Below are 19,806 nucleotides of genomic sequence, written 5' to 3'. Positions count from 1 at the left end.
CAAAAATTCTGAATAAAGTCAGCAAAGAAGCACTAAAAGCAGTGCTGGGATTTTTTGGGCCAGTCCTTTTTTTACTTTAAGGCTTTCAACCCAAAGAGAAGGAATTTAAAGCCCGTAGGATGTAGAGAATGTTCTGGAAGGAGTGGGAGGACATGGGGATCTGCTTTGGGGACAAAAGTGTCTTTGTGCCCATGGAGAGCTCCAGGCCTGATCTCCTGCAGGACTCTAGAGGCCACTGTGATATTAAAAAAAGCCCGGATTAAATGAAAATAAAATACAGATTCCGGAAGACCCCTTGGCCCCCCGTGGAGCTGAATTGCTGGAGCTGATAGATGAGGAAATCCGAACGCGGCTCGGGATATTTCACAAACATCGGGAGAATGGAAATCCTTGTGAAACTCATTATTCACGATTAATTACAGCCCTGATTCCGTGATGGGGATAAACCTGTTCCATCGATGGAGACAAACACCTGAGCAGGGCCCGGGGGCACCTGGCCCCACGTATGGGGCAGGACCGTGCTGACCCCACAGCTGCTCCCTGTATCCCCTACAAAGCTCCTGTTCCTTGGAGAGGCATCCCTGGATCCACAGACACCATTCTGAGTGGGGAAATGGCTTTTTTTTGGGGTCGTTTGTTGCTTTTATGAAGGAATTGCCCTGGCAGAAGCTGGCGAGGGAGGCTTTGGGTGGTGTCACTGTCAGTGTCCACCCTAAAACCCCCACCCTGCACCTGCTTTTGCTTTTTTCCCTTCTCCAGCAGGAGGAATCCCCACCCTGGGAGGTGGCTGATGGTGCCATGTGCCACATCCTGACTCAGGAGGGGATGGAGGCGTTCACCAGGGCTGGGGAGGCGCCGGGAGCTCCGAGCACGCGGTGCTGTGACTCACAGCGGCTCCACATCCCTGCCTGGCCCCAGAAATCCTCCCTGGGGGTTCCTCTCCCAACCCCACCAGAGATTTGTGAGCTTTCAGAGCCATTCCCGAATCCTCTTCCTGCCTTTTTTCCCCCAGGGCTTTTTCTTGGAGGTTTTTGGTGCCAATCCAGCTGCACCCGTTGCCTCATGGTCCCAAACAGACCCTCTGCTTTTCCCCTCTCCGTTAAAAAGTGGATTTTTCTTACACAACTTCATTAATATTTAATTACACCCTTGCATAAACACCCCGTGATGAAAACTGTTACTTTACCAACCAGGAAATTGCCTGGAGTGGGAACGAGGAGCCGCCAGGTGGAACCACCCTGGAGCCTCCTCGTGAGGCCGCTGCAAACCCAGCTCTGGCCACCAGAAGGACCCGGAGCCACTCAGAGGGATGAGGAGATAGAAACACGGATGCGAGGGGGGTTTGAGACAGCATTTTTTATTTATTGCCTCCACATCTGCTGTGAAACGAGGCGAAAAGCATTTTAAATTTCACAGCATCAGCGGGTCACAACTTCAGAGCGCGTTACAAGCAGAGCGACAGAGCAGAGATGGGTGACAAAGCAGGACAAGGGAGGGGGGACAGGGACAATTTCCTTTGTTTTCCCTCACTCCTCGGGTCCTTTATTTGATCTTCCGGGCTGGCATTTTGCAGACCTGCTTCTGCTGCTGGCGGGGGATGCCCTTGGCCATGGGGACACAGCCCTGCTGGACCGGAGGGGGACAGGGACAGGGACAGCTCTGGACTGGAGGGGGACAGGTCTGGACTGGAGGGGGACAGCTCTTCACAGGGATGCTCTTCACGGGAGGGGGACAGGGACAGGGACAGATCTGCACTGGTGGAGGACAGGTCTGGACTGGGATGCTCTTCACAGGAGGGGGACAGGGACGGGGACAGATCTGCACTGGTTGGGGACAGCTCTGAACTGGGATGCTCTGCACTGGTGGAGGACAGGTCTGGACTGGGATGCTCTGCACTGGTTGGGGACAGCTCTGCACTGGGATGCTCTGCACGGGCGTCCCACAGCACGGCTTCCCCCCTTGGGCCACTGTCCCGTGGCACCTCTCGGAGCACACAGACCTCCCGTAACCCTGGCACCCCCCTGAACCCCCGTAGCTGTACGTGGGTCTCCTGACACAGCTGGACCCCCCTCCATGGCACGAACCCGAGGAGCCCTGGCACCTTTCAGCGCACACGGACCTCCCGTAACCCTGGCACCTTTCAGCGCACACAGACCTCCCGTAACCCTGGCACCCCCCTGATGCCCCGTAGCTGTACGTGGGTCTCCTGACACAGCTGTCCCCCGCTCCATGGCACGAGCTGGAGTAGCCGTGGCAGCGCTCGGCGCAGCGGGGCTGCCGGTAGCCGTAGTGCCGGTAGTCGTGGCCCCTCATGCCCTCGACGCCCTCGCCGTGGCAGCCCGAGGAGGAGCCCGAGGAGCAGCAGGTGGAGTAGCCGTAGCGGAAGGGCGTGCGCCGTGTGTCCAGCCAGGAGCCAGAGGGGTCGTACCAGGTGGAGTTCAGGTTGAAGAAGGATTCTCTTCCTGAGGAGTAAATCATGGCGGGGCTCTGGGGGGAAAAGGCCTGGGGAAGAGATGGGTTGGTGTCAGCGTCTCCTCTGGTTCTGTTTGACTTCCCTTGGGGTTGGTCCTGAGGGCTTGGATCCAGTAAACCTGGGGAAGAGATGGGGTTGGTGTCAGTGTCTCCTCTGGTTCTGTTTGACTTCCCTTGGGGTTTGTCCTTAGGGCTTGGATCCAGAGGAAATTTCTGCAGTTGCCCAATGCTGGTGAGATTGCATCCAAATTGCATCCAAACCCTCTTCTGACCTTCCCTTTCCCATTTTTCACCTCCAAGAGCAAAACTGACCAACATGCGGTGGCACCGCTGTAAATCCCACCCCAGGTCCCTCAAGAGCTTCTCCCGTGTCAGAGCATGGCCTGAAAGTCCAGGTGTGTGACCTCCCAAACCCAGACCCCCATCCAAGAAGAGATGAGCCTCACCAGATCTCAAATGAAGACAGGAAGTGGAGCAGAATGTGAGAGGCCAAGGGGCTGAGGGCTTTTATAGAGCTCTGAGAGTTCCCCTGAACGTGAAACACGCAGCAGGAACGAGGATTAAATTATTTATTGGCAAAACATCTCCTCCATTTGGATGCTGTTCCCGGTGCCTGGCATGTTCTGCTTGACTCACCATTTCTGATAAGCATCTTTTAATTATAACATCGGTCCCCAGCGGGGCACATAAAAGACTTGAGACGGCCTAAGCCCCATTTTGGATGTGTGAGCCAGGTAATAAAGGACTTATTCACCCTCTGCAGGGTGACCTGTGAGTCAGGAGCTCCGGCCCTCCCCTCCTGCTGCCCGTCAGGAGCATTTCCAGGTGAAGCACGAGCAGGTGATGGGAAGGGCCAGCTCAGAGTCACCAAAAGCAGATTGTGCCCGTCGGTTTCCGTGATGCGGGGGTTGGCTCTGGGCATGAGGGAGCCACGGCGGGCAGGGCCTGACACGGCTTTTCCAGGGAATTTCTGGCTGCCTCATTCCTGGAAGTGTCCAAGGCCAGCTTGGACAGGGCTGGGATGGTGGAAGGTGCCTGTGGGAGTTGCAGTGAGATGATCCCTAAGGTCCCTTCCAACCCAAACCTTTCCACGATTCTGTTTTTTCTCCATTCCAGACTTGCCCCTCCCCTCATCCCCAAGTTGGTTTTTTGAGGTCCCTCCCAACCCAAACCTTTCTGTGATTCTCTTTCCTCCCCATTTCTGCATTCCAGATTTACCCCTTCCCTCACCCCCAAGTTGGTTTTTTGAACCCTCCCAACCCAAACCATTCCATGATTCTCTTTCCTCCCCATTTCTGCATTCCAGATTTGCCCCTTCCCTCACCCCCAAGTTGGTTTTTTGAACCCTCCCAACCCAAACCATTCCACAATTCCGTGGTTCTGCCCCAACTTTTGTGAGGTTTTTTGGCAAAGTCTCCCCCAGCAGCCTCGGGGTTAAACTGAGGGAGGTTTGGAACTGGGTGGATGAAAAGCGTGGGGGTGAAAAAGGGGCTGATTCTGGTGCTGGTGCTGTTTAACAGCTTCATTAAAACCCTGGACAATGGGATGGACTCGGAAAATCCTCAGATTGGGGTGAGGAACTGGGATGGGCAACTGGGATGGGGGAAATGGGATGGGGAACTGGGATGGGGGAACTGGGATGGGGAACTGGGATGGATGGGGGAACTGGGATGGGGGAAATGGGATGGGGAACTGGGATGGGGGAACTGGGATGGATGGGGGAACTGGGATGGATGGGGGAACTGGGATGGGGGTACTGGGATGGGGGAACTGGGATGGATGGGGCAACTGGGATGGATGGGGGAACTGGGATGGGAGGGCTGCTGAGAAGCAGCTTGGGAGACAAACTGGACCAAATCAGACCTGGAAGCGAGGGCTGAGCTGGGCCTTGGTCTGTGGGCCCTGAGTCACCGTGGTGGGAACTGGGAAGAAAATCCCTAATAAAAAAAGGACTCTCCCGAGGTAAATTTCACAGGTAAGCGGTGTTTTTATTTGGAATGAGACACGAGAAAAAGAATTGCTGTGGCCAAGAAAACGAGGATGAATTTCCCTTTTTTGCCTTCCCAGCTCTCCGTGGCGGTTGTGTGAGGACACATCGCCCGGGCGATGCCGAGGCAACACAAAGAAATTACCAAGAAATTAAATGATTTATTTTCATGCCCTCTGTGGGAGGCTTTTTTGGCAAAGCGAGGAGAAGCAGCAGGTTACCCCTGGGCCTGCACCTTCCTGCAGGAGCGAAAAGGCATCCCCGGCATGCACAGCCACCCCTCCCGTGCCGGGCCACGCGCTCATTATCATAATTAGCATGCAAATGAGGATGTGCACTGCTCCCATTCGGGGGATGAAGGTGCTGGGCGCTGAGCAGATGTTGGTGCCCGGCTCTGCCCATGCCGAGCTCCCGGGGTGGGTGAACCGCGGTGGGGAGGATTTTCCAACCTGGAGAAACCCCTGAGGGCAGAGCTGAAACCCTGACTCCGATTTAAACGTACGAGTTTCCTCGGGAGAGTCTGAATGGCTTTCAAGATCTTCTCGTTGCAATGTCGGTGGGCAAGAAACAGAGGAATCGAGAGTTTGCTAAATAATTTTCAACTTTATTCTTGATTTTTCCAACCTGCAGAAACCCCTGAGGGCAGAACTGAAACCCTCCCGTGTAAGCCCTGATTTAAATGTACGAGTTCCCTCGGGAGAGCCTGAATCTCTCTCAACATCTTCTCCTTGCAATGTCGGTGGGCAAAAAAGAGAGGAACCGAGGGTTTGCTAAATAATTTTCAACTTTATTCTTGAATACACGGGGAGAGGATAAAGCTGCAGGAGTCTGAGATGCTCCCGCCTCTACAGTGGTTCCTTTTTTCCTTGCAAAGTCCTGGAGCTGCTCCCCAACAGCCTTGGAGGTGAAGCCCGGCAGAGCAGACCCGTGACGGTTCCTCTGTGTCCGAGTGGCCTCAGGCGGGGGAAAACCAAAACCCGGCAGGGGGAGAACGCCCCGAATTTAAAAATTTAAAAAGTGTCGGTGCCGGGGCCAAGCGGGGCATCCCCAAATCTGCAAAAAGCAGCAGCGAGCCCAGAGCGGCGCTGGGAGCGTCCCTTGGGCCGGGGGCGAACCCCCCAAACCCAGCCAGGAGCTGGGGAGGGATCCCTGAGCTCAGTTCTTCACGCAGAGGGGCACCAGCGTGACCTGCTTCTGCTGCTGGTGGCCGGGATGTGGTGGCAGGGGGACAACGGGGGGACAGCAGCGCCGGGAGGGCCGGGGGCAGCAGGGCACGGGCCGGGGGCGTCGCTGGATGCAGGGGCAGCGGCGCTGCGGGGGCCGCAGGACCACCGGGGGTTCCTCATCCTCCTCGGGACGTTGCTCCACTCGCCTGCGGGGCTTGCCCGGGTCGGGCTCCGGGCACGGCGGGCACGGGCGGTGCTGCTGCAGCGGCCGCCGGTGGATCCTGACGGGCGGGGGGCACACGGGGGGCACCGGGCTCACCTCCACCCGCCGCCGGGGCTTGCAGCTCTGCGGGGCCGGGCAGCAGCAGGGCCGGGGTGGGCACAGATGGCCGGGGTGGCAGCTCTGGGTGGAGCCCTCGGTGTCGTGGCTGAGGCTGCCGGGGTCGGGGCAGGTTTCGGGGGGGTCGGGGCAGGTTTCGGGGGGGTCGTGGTGGCAGTGCCCGGTGCAGCTGGGTGGTGTCCAGCCCTGGTGCTGGCACAGGTCGTGGTCGGCGCCGCCTTTCTGCTGGAGCATCCTGGGGGCAGAGATCACAGAATCGGGGAGTTGTTGAGGGTGGAAAAGAATTCCGGGGTCATCCAGTCCAGCATGAGATGGATCAACACCACCCAGCCGAGAGCCACGTCCAGGAATTCCTCGGGCACTCCAAAGCTCCCTGGGCAGCCCCTGCCAAGCCCTGACCCCTTTCCAGGGGGAAATTCCTCCCGACTCCAACCCGAGCCTGCCCTGGCCCAGCTCTCATCCTGTCCCTGCTCCCTGGGAGCAGAGCCCGACCCCCCCGCGCTGTCCCCTCCTGTCAGGGACTTCTGCGGAGCCCAAAATTCCCCCCCCGAGCCTCCTTTTCTCCAAGCTGAGCCCCCCCAGTTCCCTCGGGAGCTGCTTCTCCCATGACTCACAAAATCCTTTGAGGGTGACCAAGCCCTCGGGCATAAACAACCCGGGAAAACGCAAACAAAACACCGACGCCTTTTGTTTTTTGTTTGGTTTTTTTTTTTTTGCTATTTCCAAGGAATCTGAGAGCATCCAACTCACCCTGCGAGCAGAAACGGACGGGCTGAGCAGGGAATCGGAGTCCTGAGCACAGAGAGCCGGGGCTGGAAGCTTTTATATGGGCCGAGCTCTGCAGGGAATGAGGCACGTCCTGGGAATGAATAGCTGAGCACTGAGGCCTCTGCCGTGTGTGTGTGTGTGTGTGTGTGTGTGTGTGTTTTGTTCCTGGAGCTCTCTGCCGGCTTAATCAGCCCCAATTAACGCCTGGCCCGGTGTGGGCAGCGCTCTGAAGAGGCTGTGGCCATTATCCCATTAGTCCTGGCCGGGCTCGGATGGGCTCCTGCCCCGCGTTAGTCAGACGGGATCCCGGGATGGGATGCGGATACCTGGGATGCCGGGATGCTGAGTGATGCGCCCAGAAGGGGACTCAGGTGGCGGTGGGAAAACCACAAAAAGGGCCCAGGGGTCCTTCCAGAGGAAGGGGAGGGAACCCAGGGTGGCCCCAGCGCCGGGTGGTGCTGCTGTGGGAGATGGGAATCCGGGATTCCTGCGGACACCGGGCACGGGGGGACAGTGGCAGGCTGGGCATGGGATGTTTGGAGGTTTATTCCCTGATCTAAATGGATTAAATTAAATTAATTCGCTCCCAAATGCGGAGCACCTTGGCTACGGCGAGGAAAAGCCTTTTATGTGCGGAAAGTCTGGAATGGGGACACCAGAGGAGCGATGACCTCACACAGAAACAATTCCAGGCCCTGCCAAGGACCGTGTCCACCTTTCTGGCATTTTTGCTTTGTGGAGCTGCTCCAGTTTGCATTTCTGTGGCCGAGACGTGTTTGAAGTACCAGGAAAATTCCTCTCCCAGGAGCCCCGCGGGGCTCCAAAGGCATTTCAATGCGGGGTAAGGGATGCTCGGAGCTCTGTCCGGTGGAATTTGGGTTTGAATCACTGCGAAAAGCATTCGCAGAATTCGGGGGTGTGGCTCCAGGGCTGCGCTGGCACCTGACAGGGCCCTGCTGTAATTTATTCATTTATTCCGTAGCTACAGGAGAAGTGGAATTGCCTGGCAGGAAGCCACGGGATTTGTATGGAAAGATGAAAAAGACCTCGGGATCTGTTAGGGCCGAGCAGGATTTTAGGTTTAGAACTCATTGCCAGAGCCCCAGGTTGATGCTGGGCTTGGATTTTTTTTTTCACATTAAAGGAATTTTGGAGCCACTTCCCGAGGATTTCACAAATCCCCAAGTGTGAATATTTAATTTCTGATCTGGTCTCTTAAAGCTTCCCACATTTTAATAGAACACAGAGAAAATGATTCAGCGTTTCCGGACCCTTCAGTCTGGACCTGAATCTGATCAGCCTGGGCCAGTGGGAAGTGACCCTGTCCATGGCAGGGGTGGGAGTGGGTGAGCTTTAAAATCCCTTCCAACCTGAATGACCCTGGTCTGTTTATTAATTTAAAAACCTTTAAAAGCTCAGCAAGAGCTTTTAAATCTGGGAAGATTCCCATTAGGAATAGAAGACCTCCAGCTCTGCTTAGGACCACAGACATGCTTTCATCTCAAACTGGATCTCAAATGAGCAGGAGAAAAATGAATTAAACTGATTAAACTGATGAATTAAACTGTCACCTCTTGCTGAGGTGACATTTTTCATTTGCAAGTCCCATTTTCCCCCAGGTGAACCCAAAGAGGTCACCAGGTACAGCGAGGCGTTGTCGTCACAGAATGCCAAACATGCAAAATTAATTACATTAATCAATTAGGCAAATGCTCAACACATCCCACACTACTGTTTAAGGGATAAAGAGAAATGAATAAACATAACCCAGGAGTTTGCAGGGTCAGAAGTTACAAATTTTATTGTCTTTCACGGCTAATTGGGGATTAAATAAAGAGAAGGAAGAGGGAAACAGCCCCATCACCAAGAGAGGAAGGAAGAGCAGCGCCAGAAACTCGCTGGGCAGCGGCTTCAGGGCACAGCCAGGGGACTAAAGGCACCAAAAAGAAATTCTAGGTGTCCAAGCACAGCAGGAGAAGCGTCGGGGTTGGGATCCATGTCCAAATCCGTGTCCAAATCCGTGTCTGAGCCGGAGATGTGCCAGCTGAGCTCAGTTGCCGCAGCAGCCGCCGCAGCAGCCGTTGTTGCTGTTGTTGCTGATGGTGTAGCAGCAGGACATGGGCATGCAGCAGGACTGCATGGGCATGCAGCAGGGGCTGCAGCACTGCATGGGGCTGCAGCACATGGGGGTCTTGCAGCAGCGGGGGCTGCTGTAGCAGCACACGGAGTAGCTGTTTCCGCCGCCGCAGCACCCGTTGGGCATCTTGGAGGTGGTGGGAGAGGAGGCGGAGCTGGAAGGAGCAGAGAGGGGCTGTGAGGGGGAGCAGCGGGTTTGGAGTTTGGGGGGAACTCAAGGCTCTGGTTATTCGATTCAGCTTTGGGGGTCCAAACCCAGGCGTGTCCTGTTTGGAAATTGTGGCAGCAGCTCTGGGTTTTTCCCACGGTGCAGGTGCCCAATGGCTCATTCTGGTGTCTTAGGAGGAGCAGCCCACTCTGGACTCTTCTGGAATGTTCTCCATGCCCCTCCCCTGCATGGCCCCGTTGATACTCCCAGAACCTCCCGAACATTCCCAGCTCATCCCCTTGTGCAGAGTTCGTAAAACCCCAAAGTCCAATCTCCACCCCAGATGCCCAAAAATACTTGGATCTGCTATGAATATCAGATATCTAAATTTTAGATGTCCAAAATTCCCCTTTAGGAGGTGAGGGAAGGGTTCGAAGTTCTCACTTACCCTGCTGAAGAATGAGGAGAGCTGAAGGGAGGAGAAGATGAGCGAATGAAGTGAGCTGGGCCCGGAGCCCTTTTATACTCCCGGCCATCCTTCCTCCTGGAAGTGAGACAGCCATTGACCATTCCAGCTTCCCTGTTTATCCATCCAAACCCATATTTTTTAGCCATAGGTGTCGCCTGGAATTTGCATTTCGCCTCATTACTGATGATCACCACGCTCCTTCTGCCTCGTCATGGTTTAGCCTGGAGATAATCAAAGGGCTCCCGTGAATTTGGATGAATTTGTCCTCCCCACAACCTTGTGAGGGAGCTAAAAAATGCGGCCTCGTATCTGCTGGATGGAGATGTTCTGGGACTGACTCAGCAGCAGCTGGTGCTGAATCAGAGCTGGAGCCCAAACCCAGCCCCGGCGTCGTGCCGGTCGTTCCGCGGGGATGGTGTTTGGAGCAAATTGGGAAAACATCAGGAAAATGGGGATGTTTGTTTGTTCCTGGTCACTGGATGTGCATGTGAGGAGGGAGCCAGGGGTGTTTGGGATGTCTGGGGCTCAGTCACCCGCACGTGACTCCGTGCAAATGCATTCTGGAATGGTTTGGGTTGGAAGTGATGTTAAAGATCATCCAATTCCGCCCCTCTGCAGGGGACATGGGCAGGGACATGTCCAGGCTGCTCAGAGCTCCATCCAGCCTGTCCTTGGACACTTCCAGGTTTGGGAAGTTCTCCCTTTATTTATTAAATTGTATTTTTATTAGTATTTTTATTAATATTTCAATTAAAAGGTTAAGGGGCAGCTCTGCCTGTGTAAGAGGCAACATGAGGGATGGTGGCTCCAGGACTGGGTGTGGAGCACCCCAAATCAACATTTCCCTCCTGCAGCCTCCCCTGGCATCCAGCTGAATTCCAGGAATTCTGGAATCCTGGCCCTGAGCAGGGACGGAGGGTTTTGGACTTGGCGCAGGACCCTCTGAGGGTGTTGGAAATGGACGGAGCCCAGAATGAACCCAAAATGAGAAGATTGAGGTGGAAGAGAAGGGCCCAGCACAGAAACTGCTCCTCGCTGGGCTGGTGGAGCTGAGTGGGAGGCAGGGACTCAGGAAGAGACTTTTTTGAGGTGAAACCATTTTCTGTGAGGGACAGAGGAAGGGAGGGACGTCGAGGTAGGGCAGAGCCTTGGGCAGCTGAAGCCTGGCAGGAGCACCGGGCAGGAATTTTGGGAGGGATTTTTTCACGGTCTGAAATTGCAGCTCTCAGTCGAGGACCTCGCCACATTATCCTGAGAGCTGCCTAATGAGAGGATGGAGGATCCTGCCTGGCCAGTTCCCTGCTGCTGTCTGACATCCTCAGGGATCCCAGGGCTGCTGGGGAGAGGGGTCGGCCCAGGTGAGCTGGGACCAGCCCCGAGGACGGTGATGAGGACCTTGCTTTGCTCTCTGTGCGGTGCAAGGGGGAGCAGATTGAGATCTCGGAGCTGTTTCATCCCTGCAGGAAATGCCAGCAGCTCCTTTCCAGGCTTCCCCGGCATGAGAGCAATTTCTGGAGTGAAACGAGGGAGAAGCAAGGCGGTAATTGTGACTTCTGCGTGAAGGGCAGGAGAACACGCGCGGCATTTCCTTCCTGGTGGGAGAGACAAATGCACCTGGGCAGATCCATTTATCAATTTGCAGGGAATTAATGGGGCAGAAGCAAAGGGATGCACTCCACTTGTGCCTCCTGAGGGAGGTTTTCCATTGGCAGCTGTGAGAAGGGAGGTGGAGGTGGGCATTTCCCACCCTGCATGGTCATGTCCAACTCTCGGTGGAACCAGGGTACCCGAACTGTTTTTGGGGAGTTGGGTGTGGATCACAATGCAAACAAGGGACTGAAGCAGCGTGGAAACAGAGTCAGAAAAGGGCATAAAATGCATCAAAAGGATGGCAGTGCAGAACTTTCATGTTTTGGTAGAACTCCAACCGACCCTTGAAGGCAGCAGAGGCTCCTCAGCATTTGTTTTACAAACAAATGCCTGGAAACTCAGTTTGGCAGAGGCAGAACCTCCATGTCCTGAGTGTCAGACTGTCTGAAGGGACTGGCGCTGTGAGTCCTGAGGCAGATTTTGGCTGTCTGGGATGTGTCTGTGTCAGACTCTTCCTGAAAACATTCCTGGTTTTTCTGAGTTTATGGATTATTTTCATAGAACCAGAGACCGCTTTGGGTTGGAAGGGACCTTAAAAATCCATTTATTCCACCCCTTTCCATGGGCAGGGACAACTTCCACTATCCAAGGTGGCTCCAAGACCTGTCCAACCTGGTCTTGGGCACTTCCAGGGATGGCACAACCAGAAATTCCCTGGAAAACCTGTGCCAGCTCCTCACCACCCTCACAGGGAATGATTTCTTCCCAATATCCAACCTCAATTTCCCCTCTGTCAGTCTGACCCCACTCCCCCTTGTCCTGTCACTGCAGTTCCTGATGAAAAGTCCCTCTCCAGCTTCCCCGGAGCTGCTCCATATCCTGGAAGCTGCTGTGAGGTCTCCAAACAACCATTTTTTCTCCTATTCTCTTCCTATTTTTCTGCTATTTTATACAGAGAGGGCAAATATCACTCCCAGAGTGCCAGGAACTCCAATTTGAATTAATTTACATCAGGAATGCTGTGATTTTATTTCAGTGAACACCTTGGAGACAGGAGAATCCCAGCACTGGGAAAAACCACCAGGAAAAGGCTGAAAGGCGCGGCAAAACCCCCTGGATCCACCAGCGAACAAACAGCTCAACACCAGGAGGTTGCGGGGTCACAAACTACAGATTTTATTGTTTGTTTTTTTTTTTTTTTTTTTTTTCCAGAAAGATCAAAACGAAACAGTGATGAAAAGAGTGAAACATCCCACACACCAAGAGGAGGACAAAGAGCAGCGCCCAGCGCTCGCGGGAGGAACTCGCTGGGCCGCGGCTTCAGGGCACATCACAAGGATGAGGTGAAGGAAGGCAGGAGAAGAAGAGGAGGAGTTCTACAGCTTCTAAGCACAGGAGGAGGAGCATTCGGTGTGTTATCCATATCCAAATCCGTATCCAAGAGGGGACGAGCCGGGTGGGTTTAGTTGCCGCCGCAGCAGCCACCGCTGCTTCCCGCCACAGCAGCCGCTGTTGTTGTTGCTGGTGATGGTGTAGCAGCAGGGCATGCAGCAGGACTGCATGGGCATGCAGCAGGGGGTGCAGCAGGGGGTGCAGCAGGGGCTGCAGCACTGCATGGGGCTGCAGCACATCGGCCTCTTGCAGGTCTTGGGGCTGCTGTAGCAGCACATGGTGTAGCTACTTCCGCCGCCGCAGCATCCGTTGGGCATCTTGATGATGGGAGTGGAGGCGAGGCTGGAAGGGAAAGAGAGAGTTTGTCTTTTTCTCTGCTTGAATCTCCCAGAGACTGAGGCAGCTTAAAGCTTTCTTATCCCCAAATCCATCCCAAACTGGCCAGGAAGGTGCCTGGTGTCCTGAATCCCAGGACTGACTCCTGTGCTTCTGGCGTTTTGTCCAGCACTGGTTCTGCCAGAGAGAATCCACCTGGGCGCAGCCCAAAACCGATCTCTGGTCCCCAAAACCAATCTGTGATCCCAAAATCTTCTTCAGTGTCCAGTCCCAAACCAGACAGCCCAGAAAACCCTGGAGAAACCCAGGGAAACAGAGAATCCCAAAGTAAAGACAAGTAGCAAAGTCCAACTTACCCTGCTGAGCAGTGGAGAGAGGAGAGGAGAAGTGGAGACGATCGAATGAAGACCCCTGGGCTGGGGGGAGCTTTTTATACTCTCCAAAGCTTCCTCCCCTGGAAATGAGGCATCCCTTGGCAATTCTGACCCCGTGGATCACCCGGGGTACCCCCTCACGTGCCTTCCTCCCCCCCGTGTTTAATCTCTGCCTCTTTCTGTTTGCTCACCACCTCAATTGTGCCCCATAATTACTCCTCCAGAGGAAACAACAGATGCAAATTTTCTAATGGATTTGCGTTAATGGCACCAGAGGGAGGGAGCTCTGAGGTATTCCCACCCCTTCCCAAGGAATGACCTTGGGACACAGGGACGCTTAACAATGTGCCTGAGGGGAGCCAGGTGCTGAAGCAGTGGGACAACCATGCCTGGAACTTGGAGTTGTCATTGCTCATGTGTCCCCTCTGCCCTTGGCCGGGATCTCTGGGGGCCGGTGGAAATTTTTGGTCAACGGGAATAATTTTTTTTTTTTTTCCTGCCTCTGTGGTCAAAATTTAGGCTGAAATTTGCCCTTTCTCAGTCTTGCTCTTGGGCCTCCCTTCAGGGTGCTGGGTCCTCACACTCCCTGTTTTGTAATTTTTGTTGTATTAAGATTTTTTCTCATTTTCATCCATGGAATGGATGGGCTGAGTCTAAACAAAGCAGCTTTCAGAGCAGCAGTGGGTGTGTGAGGGTTTTTCCCTGTGTTGGTTCCACACATTCCCAATTTCTGAGATTATCCCAAAGGTTTCCGGGACTGAGGAGACTTGTGGTGATCACGTTTGAGTGTTCACGTGAGGAACTGCGGCCACACGCAGAGCAGGGACAGCTCCACGCCAGAAGATGTTGGTGGGGCTTCCATGTGATGAGAGGGGCCTCCGGTAAAAGATGGGAATTCCAGGATGCTGAGGCAGCACCAATCATGGCAAAAAGAGGCTGCCATCACGTCCAGGAGACTCTGACTGTGAGGCTGACGTGGTGGCAGGTGATCCCTGGTGACTGGGACAGGATCTGCCTTTCCAGGATGTGACCACGACCTCTTGTGACGTCGGGTGTCCCCTCTGGAATTGTCCCCAGGGGAGGACATTGTTTTGGTCACTCAATGACAACCAGGAGTTGCCTGCAGGAAAGCGATGTCCTCCCTGTGTAAACCCTCAAACATCTCCCTTGAATCAATCATTCATCGCATTTTTATCGGGCTTTATTGCTGTCCTGCTGGCCAAGATGATCCTGGTATTGTAGTCATAGAAATATGGAATTATTTGGGGTTGGAAGAAACCCCAAAATCATCCAGTCCAACCCTCCTGGATGGGCAGGGACAACTTCCACTATCCCAGGTTGCTTCAAGCCCCATCCATCCTGGTCTTGGACACATCCAGGGATGGGACACCCATGGAATATCCTGTGCCAGGGATTACCACCCTCGCTGGGAAGGATTTCTTCCCAATATCCCATCCAAACCTGCCTCTTCTCCAGGCTGAGCCACCCCACCACTGCCAGCATTTAGAGCATTTTCCCTGCTGTTCAACACCATTTAACCTGCTCTTGGGTCAGAAATGACATCCACTCAAAGTTCCTTTTATAGCCGACGCTCCATCCTGTGATGTTTTTGGAAACTTCCACGGTGGTTCTGGGAGTTTGAGATTTTTGGGAATCTGCTCCTGCAGCTTTTCCCGTGTGGGGTAAGGCCATGTTGGATGGAGCTCTGGCCTAGCTGCAGGTGTCCCTGTCCATGGCAGGGGTGTTGGAACGTGGTGGTTTTTGACATCCCTTCCGACCCAACCCATCCCGTAATTCTGTGATTCAAAGACGGAATGAATATTCACAAGATTCCTTAAAGAGAAAGCTCTTTATTGAATGGTTTGATCTGGGATATCCTCCTGCCTGATTTACAATACATAAAAAACCTCCTGAAGACCCAAGAATGTTTTTAGAGAAGTCAAACACGTAGAGAAGATGATTTTAATGCAGATGTCGCGTGTGAAGGTTGGAGGAAGCAAATCAAGCCAGAGCTCCGGGCATTTTCTCCAGACCTGCAATTCCGAGCTGAGTCCTGCATTTTAATAGCAAAGAAAGTCCCAGCCAGGGAGGGAAGGTATCGTTGACTCACGGGTTTGCTATTTTAGGAATGAGGCTTTTAGGTTGGATGCCAACCCCAGGTTTCATTCCCGGCTCAGAACGCGCTGGGGAAACGCTCTGCTCCCGTAAAAATTCAACGATTTCTGGGGGTTTCTAAGCTTTTATTTTCAGAAGATGGTGGCGGGAAGAAGATGCTGCCTGCTGTCCAGTGAGTAGTGAATTCCTCCTGGTATTCCTGTTGGAATGTCCCTTCTGAGGCCAGGGGTGAGCTCCTGTGCATCTCAGAGCTGTCCACAACTTCCTCCCGAGGGGCAGCTCCCATCTCTGCTCCGGGACCAGGGGCAGGACCTGAGGGAATGGCTGGAGCTGTGCCAGGGAAGCTCTAGGTTGGATATTTCTGGAAAGTTCTTCCCCCAGAGGGCGGTGGGGCCCTCAGAAGGCTCCCCAAGGAATGGGCTCTGCCCCAAGGCTGCCGGAGCTCCAGGAGCGTTTGGATAACGCTCTCAGGGACAGGGTGGGATTTTGGGGTGTCTCTGGAGGGGCAGGAATTGGGCTCCATGATCCTGGTGGATCCCTTCCAAGTCAGGATATCTGAGGGGTCTCTGATTTATGGAGTGCTGTGTTTTCAGGTGGTGCAGTTACGCCTCCTCGCTCAGTCCTTTGAGTTTTAATTACTTCAGCTTTCCGTTCTGTAGTAAAATCTGAGTGAGGTGAATGCTCAGGAAGGGCAAGGAGGAATCAAGGAATGGTTTGGGCTGGAAAGGACTTTAAAGTTCATCTCGTTCCTCCCCTTGCCATGAGACACCTCCCACTGTCCCAGGCTGTTCCAAACCCTCCAGCCTGGCCTTGGACAATTCCAGGGATCCAGGGGCACCCACAGCTCCTCTGGGCACCCATTCCAGAGGATCAGGAATGCTCTGCTTGCTTCAGACACGACTCAATGTGTGCCAAGAGCCTGGAGAGTTCTTTGTGTACCAAATGTGTGGACTTTGGCCAAAGGCACAGATGGTGCCAGAATGAGGACAAACTCTGGGCAAGGTGACAAGTCCTGGGCAAGATGGAAAATTCTGGGCAAGGTGGAAAATTCTGGGCAAGATGACAAGTCCTGGACAAGGTGATAAGTCCTGGGCAAGATGGAAAATTCTGGGCAAGATGACAAGTCCTGGACAAGGTGATAAGTCCTGGGCAAGATGGAAAATTCTGGGCAAAGTGACAAATCCTGGGCAAAGTGACAAATTAAGGGCAAAGCCAAGTAAGAACGACCAAAAGACCAAATGTTGTGTTTTGCTTAATGCCAAGTTTTATTGTCTACAAGTCAAGAGAGGAAATGAGGAGCGGTCACAGTGACACCAAAGGTTTCCCAAACACCAAGAGGAGAATTAACACCCCACTAATATCTAATGCCTTATACAATGGGAGATAAATTCAGGCCTACTCAAGACAGTCAATAATTAATTAAAGACAGCAGTAACTAAAGACAACTGATAAATAAGGGACAGAAAGAAGCAGAAGCTTAAGCTTGGAAAGAAGAAGAAAACCGCTACGAATTGTCTCCATCACCATGAGAACCAGAGTCAAATGAGGAGATTTTCACCTCCTTGTGCCCATTCTCAGAGCCACCTGGGGCAGTTTAGCAGGTCTTCCTGAGGCTGGCACAGCACTGCTGGATGGGGATGCAGGGGGTGCAGTACTTCCTCACGGGGGTGCAGCAAACCACCACGGGCTTCTTCACCACGCAGCAGGGAGAGCAGCAGGGCCGTGGGACACAGCACACGGACTTGTGGCACACCTTGGTGCAGCACACAGACTGGCACGGGTCACAGCAGGACTGGCATGGGTCACAGCAGGACTGGCACGGGTCACAGCAGGGCTTCTGGCAAGGATCACAGCAGCTCTGGCACGGGTCACAGCAAGACTGGCACGGGTCACAGCAAGGCTTCTGGCAAGGATCACAGCAGGACTGGCACGGGTCACAGCAGGACTGGCACGGGTCACAGCAAGGCTTCTGGCACGGGTCACAACAGGTCTGGCATGGGTCACAACAAGGCTTCTGGCACGGGTCACAGCAGGTCTGGCATGGATCACAGCAGGGCTTCTGGCATGGATCACAGCAGGCTCTGGCACTGGATCACAGCAGGCTCTGGCATGGATCACAGCAGGGCTTCTGGCATGGATCACAGCAGCTCTGGCACGGGTCACAGCAAGGCTTCTGGCATGGATCACAGCAGCTCTGGCACGGGTCACAGCAAGGCTTCTGGCACGGGTCACAGCAGGTCTGGCACGGGTCACAGCAGGGCTTCTGGCATGGATCACAGCAGGTCTGGCATGGGTCACAGCAGACAGTCTTGCATGGCTCACAGCAGGGCTTCTGGCACGGGTCACAGCAAGACTGGCACGGGTCACAGCAGGACTGGCACGGGTCACAGCAAGGCTTCTGGCATGGGTCACAGCAGGTCTGGCATGGATCACAGCAGGGCTTCTGGCACGGGTCACAGCAGCTCTGGCACGGGTCACAGCAAGGCTTCTGGCATGGGTCACAGCAGGACTGGCACGGGTCACAGCAGACAGTCTTGCATGGCTCACAGCAGGGCTTCTGGCACGGGTCACAGCAGGACTGGCACGGGTCACAGCAGGGCTTCTGGCATGGATCACAGCAGGACTGGCACGGGTCACAGCAGGACTGGCACGGGTCACAGCAAGGCTTCTGGCATGGGTCACAGCAAGACTGGCACGGGTCACAGCAGCAGGACTGCTGGCACGGGGAGCAGCACACGGTCTTGCAGGGACTGCAGCACACGGTCTTGCATGGGCTGCAGCACACAGTCTTGCATGGGCTGCAGCACACTGTCTTGCAGGGGCTGCAGCACACGGTCTTGCATGGGCTGCAGCACACAGTCTTGCAGGGGGTGCAGCACACGGTCTTGCTCTTCACGACAGAGCAGCATCCCGTGGAACAGCATCCAGTGGAGCACATGGTGTTGGGAGAGGAGTGAAGGGTGGCTGGAGCGAGGACCTGGAACACAAAGGACTTTGAGATTCAACCCATCTTTCCACCCTGCCCAGGCCCTCATCCCACCCCTTTTCCAATTTTTTTTGTCTTGAGTTGGAAACCCAAGATCCTCGCAGGAATCGAAGCAACTCCTGCAGTGTCCCAGAGATATTTGAACTCTCCTGGGAGCTGCCTGTTCTGTGCTCCTCCCTGAATTTCCACCCCAAGCAGCTCATTTTCCACTGTGCTCTGTCCGTCTTTTCCAAGAGGCAGCAGATCAACAGTCTCAGAAAAATCTGGATTTCAGGGAGAGCTGTAGATCACGGAACCCTGTAAACGCTAAAACCATGGAATCGCAAAACCCACGGAACCGCAAAGCCATGGAACCTTGAACCCATGGATCCATAAACCCTTGGAATCAAAAAGCCTTGGAACAATAAATCCGCGGAATCACAAAGCCATGGAATCAAAAACCCATGGAACCACAAAGCCAAAGAACATTTTGGGTCCGAAGACACCTTTGAAGGTTCATCCATCCCACCACCCTGCAGAGATCACACACAGCGACCCAGCCTCAGTCCACCTCTTGCCCAAAGCCAAAGAACCAAGAGAACCAAGGATCTCTGGTAGGAGGCACTCACCGTTCTTGTTCTTGCTGAGAGCTGAAGCTGTGTGAGGAGCAGAGGCACCTGGAGACCTTTTTATTGAGGTCGGAGTTGTCCTGCCGGACATGAGGTACCCCCCAGCAATCCGTGATTTACGCACTAAGCCTGTACTTATTCACCCAATGGGCCTTCATGTGTTTAGTCTTTGCCTCGTGGCTTTTGACCAACCCCTCAATTTTGGGTTATTATCAATTTGTTGTGTGAATTTTTTACAATTTTTTAATGTCGAGTTAATTCTTGTGGGACGCTCGGAGGCGTTGTTTCTGCCCGCTTTGCATATGGTAAGGCTGCTGCGTGGAGATGATTAATTGACATAAAAATCCTAATTAAGATTGAGGTGCAGTGGATTCCAGAGGCGTGCAGAAGCTTCTGGACGTCAGTTGCTCCTTGATATGATTTTTAAAACAGAATTCCAGGAAGTGCAGTTCCATGGTCCCGTGCTTTGCGTCTGAATGCAGAAATGGTGGAGCCCAAAGTCCTTCTCTGGGGTCACCAGAAGGGCAAACCCAGAAAGTTCTTGATGTCCCTTCCCTTGCATCCCATCCGTGCATGGGAAAACACCTGGGAATAGAATCATGGAATACCCCAGGCTGGAAGGGACCCACAGGGACCGTCCAGACCAACCCCTGGCCCTGCACAGCCCCAAAGACCCACCCTGTGCCTGAGGTCGTTGTCCAAACTCTCCTTGAGCTCTCTCAGGCTCAAGGCCTTGCCAATATCAAACATTTTCACTTGCAAATTCGTTGTGGAAATTTGGGATTGGTTTTGGGTCAAATCGGAGATTGCGTTTTTCCAATTCCTCTTTGGCGCATTTAAATAAAAACAAAATGCAAAATGGCTCTGGAAGTTTTGCATCTTGTTTATGCTCGGCATGACTTGATCTGCAGAATTCCTA

The 19,806-nt window shown here is 53.9% G+C and overlaps 5 protein-coding genes across 5 annotated transcripts; all 5 read right to left on the bottom strand.

The window, feature by feature from the left end:
* Positions 1 to 1,542: 1,542 nt before the first annotated feature.
* Positions 1,543 to 2,478, bottom strand: LOC118696014 (keratin, ultra high-sulfur matrix protein-like). The gene is made up of 2 exons (XM_036397930.1): positions 1,918 to 2,478; positions 1,543 to 1,659 (listed from the first exon to the last, which is right to left on the bottom strand). The coding sequence occupies exons 1-2, from the start codon at positions 2,476 to 2,478 to the stop codon at positions 1,543 to 1,545; spliced, it is 678 nt and encodes a 225-aa protein (XP_036253823.1).
* A 3,136-nt stretch (positions 2,479 to 5,614) lies between these two features.
* LOC118695895 (small proline-rich protein 2H-like) lies at positions 5,615 to 6,265 on the bottom strand. The gene has a single exon (XM_036397706.1). The coding sequence runs from the start codon at positions 6,197 to 6,199 to the stop codon at positions 5,615 to 5,617; it is 585 nt and encodes a 194-aa protein (XP_036253599.1). The 5' UTR covers positions 6,200 to 6,265.
* Positions 6,266 to 8,783: 2,518 nt separating this feature from the next.
* Positions 8,784 to 8,996, bottom strand: LOC118696061 (putative small proline-rich protein 5). Its single transcript, XM_036397992.1, has one exon. It carries the CDS (start codon positions 8,994 to 8,996, stop codon positions 8,784 to 8,786), a length of 213 nt encoding a protein of 70 aa, XP_036253885.1.
* Positions 8,997 to 12,491: 3,495 nt separating this feature from the next.
* On the bottom strand, positions 12,492 to 12,785 carry LOC118695894 (keratin-associated protein 5-5-like). The gene has a single exon (XM_036397705.1). It carries the CDS (start codon positions 12,783 to 12,785, stop codon positions 12,492 to 12,494), a length of 294 nt encoding a protein of 97 aa, XP_036253598.1.
* A 4,102-nt stretch (positions 12,786 to 16,887) lies between these two features.
* On the bottom strand, positions 16,888 to 18,978 carry LOC118695893 (keratin-associated protein 9-1-like). Its single transcript, XM_054517621.1, is given in 4 exon segments — positions 16,888 to 18,081; positions 18,151 to 18,270; positions 18,888 to 18,947; positions 18,949 to 18,978. Coding segments are annotated over 4 exon segments (1,404 nt in total).
* Positions 18,979 to 19,806: the final 828 nt, after the last annotated feature.

This window comes from Molothrus ater, chromosome 29, assembly GCF_012460135.2.
Source record: "Molothrus ater isolate BHLD 08-10-18 breed brown headed cowbird chromosome 29, BPBGC_Mater_1.1, whole genome shotgun sequence".
Lineage (NCBI taxonomy): Eukaryota > Metazoa > Chordata > Aves > Passeriformes > Icteridae > Molothrus > Molothrus ater.
This window is presented reverse-complemented; position numbering and strand designations above follow the sequence as displayed.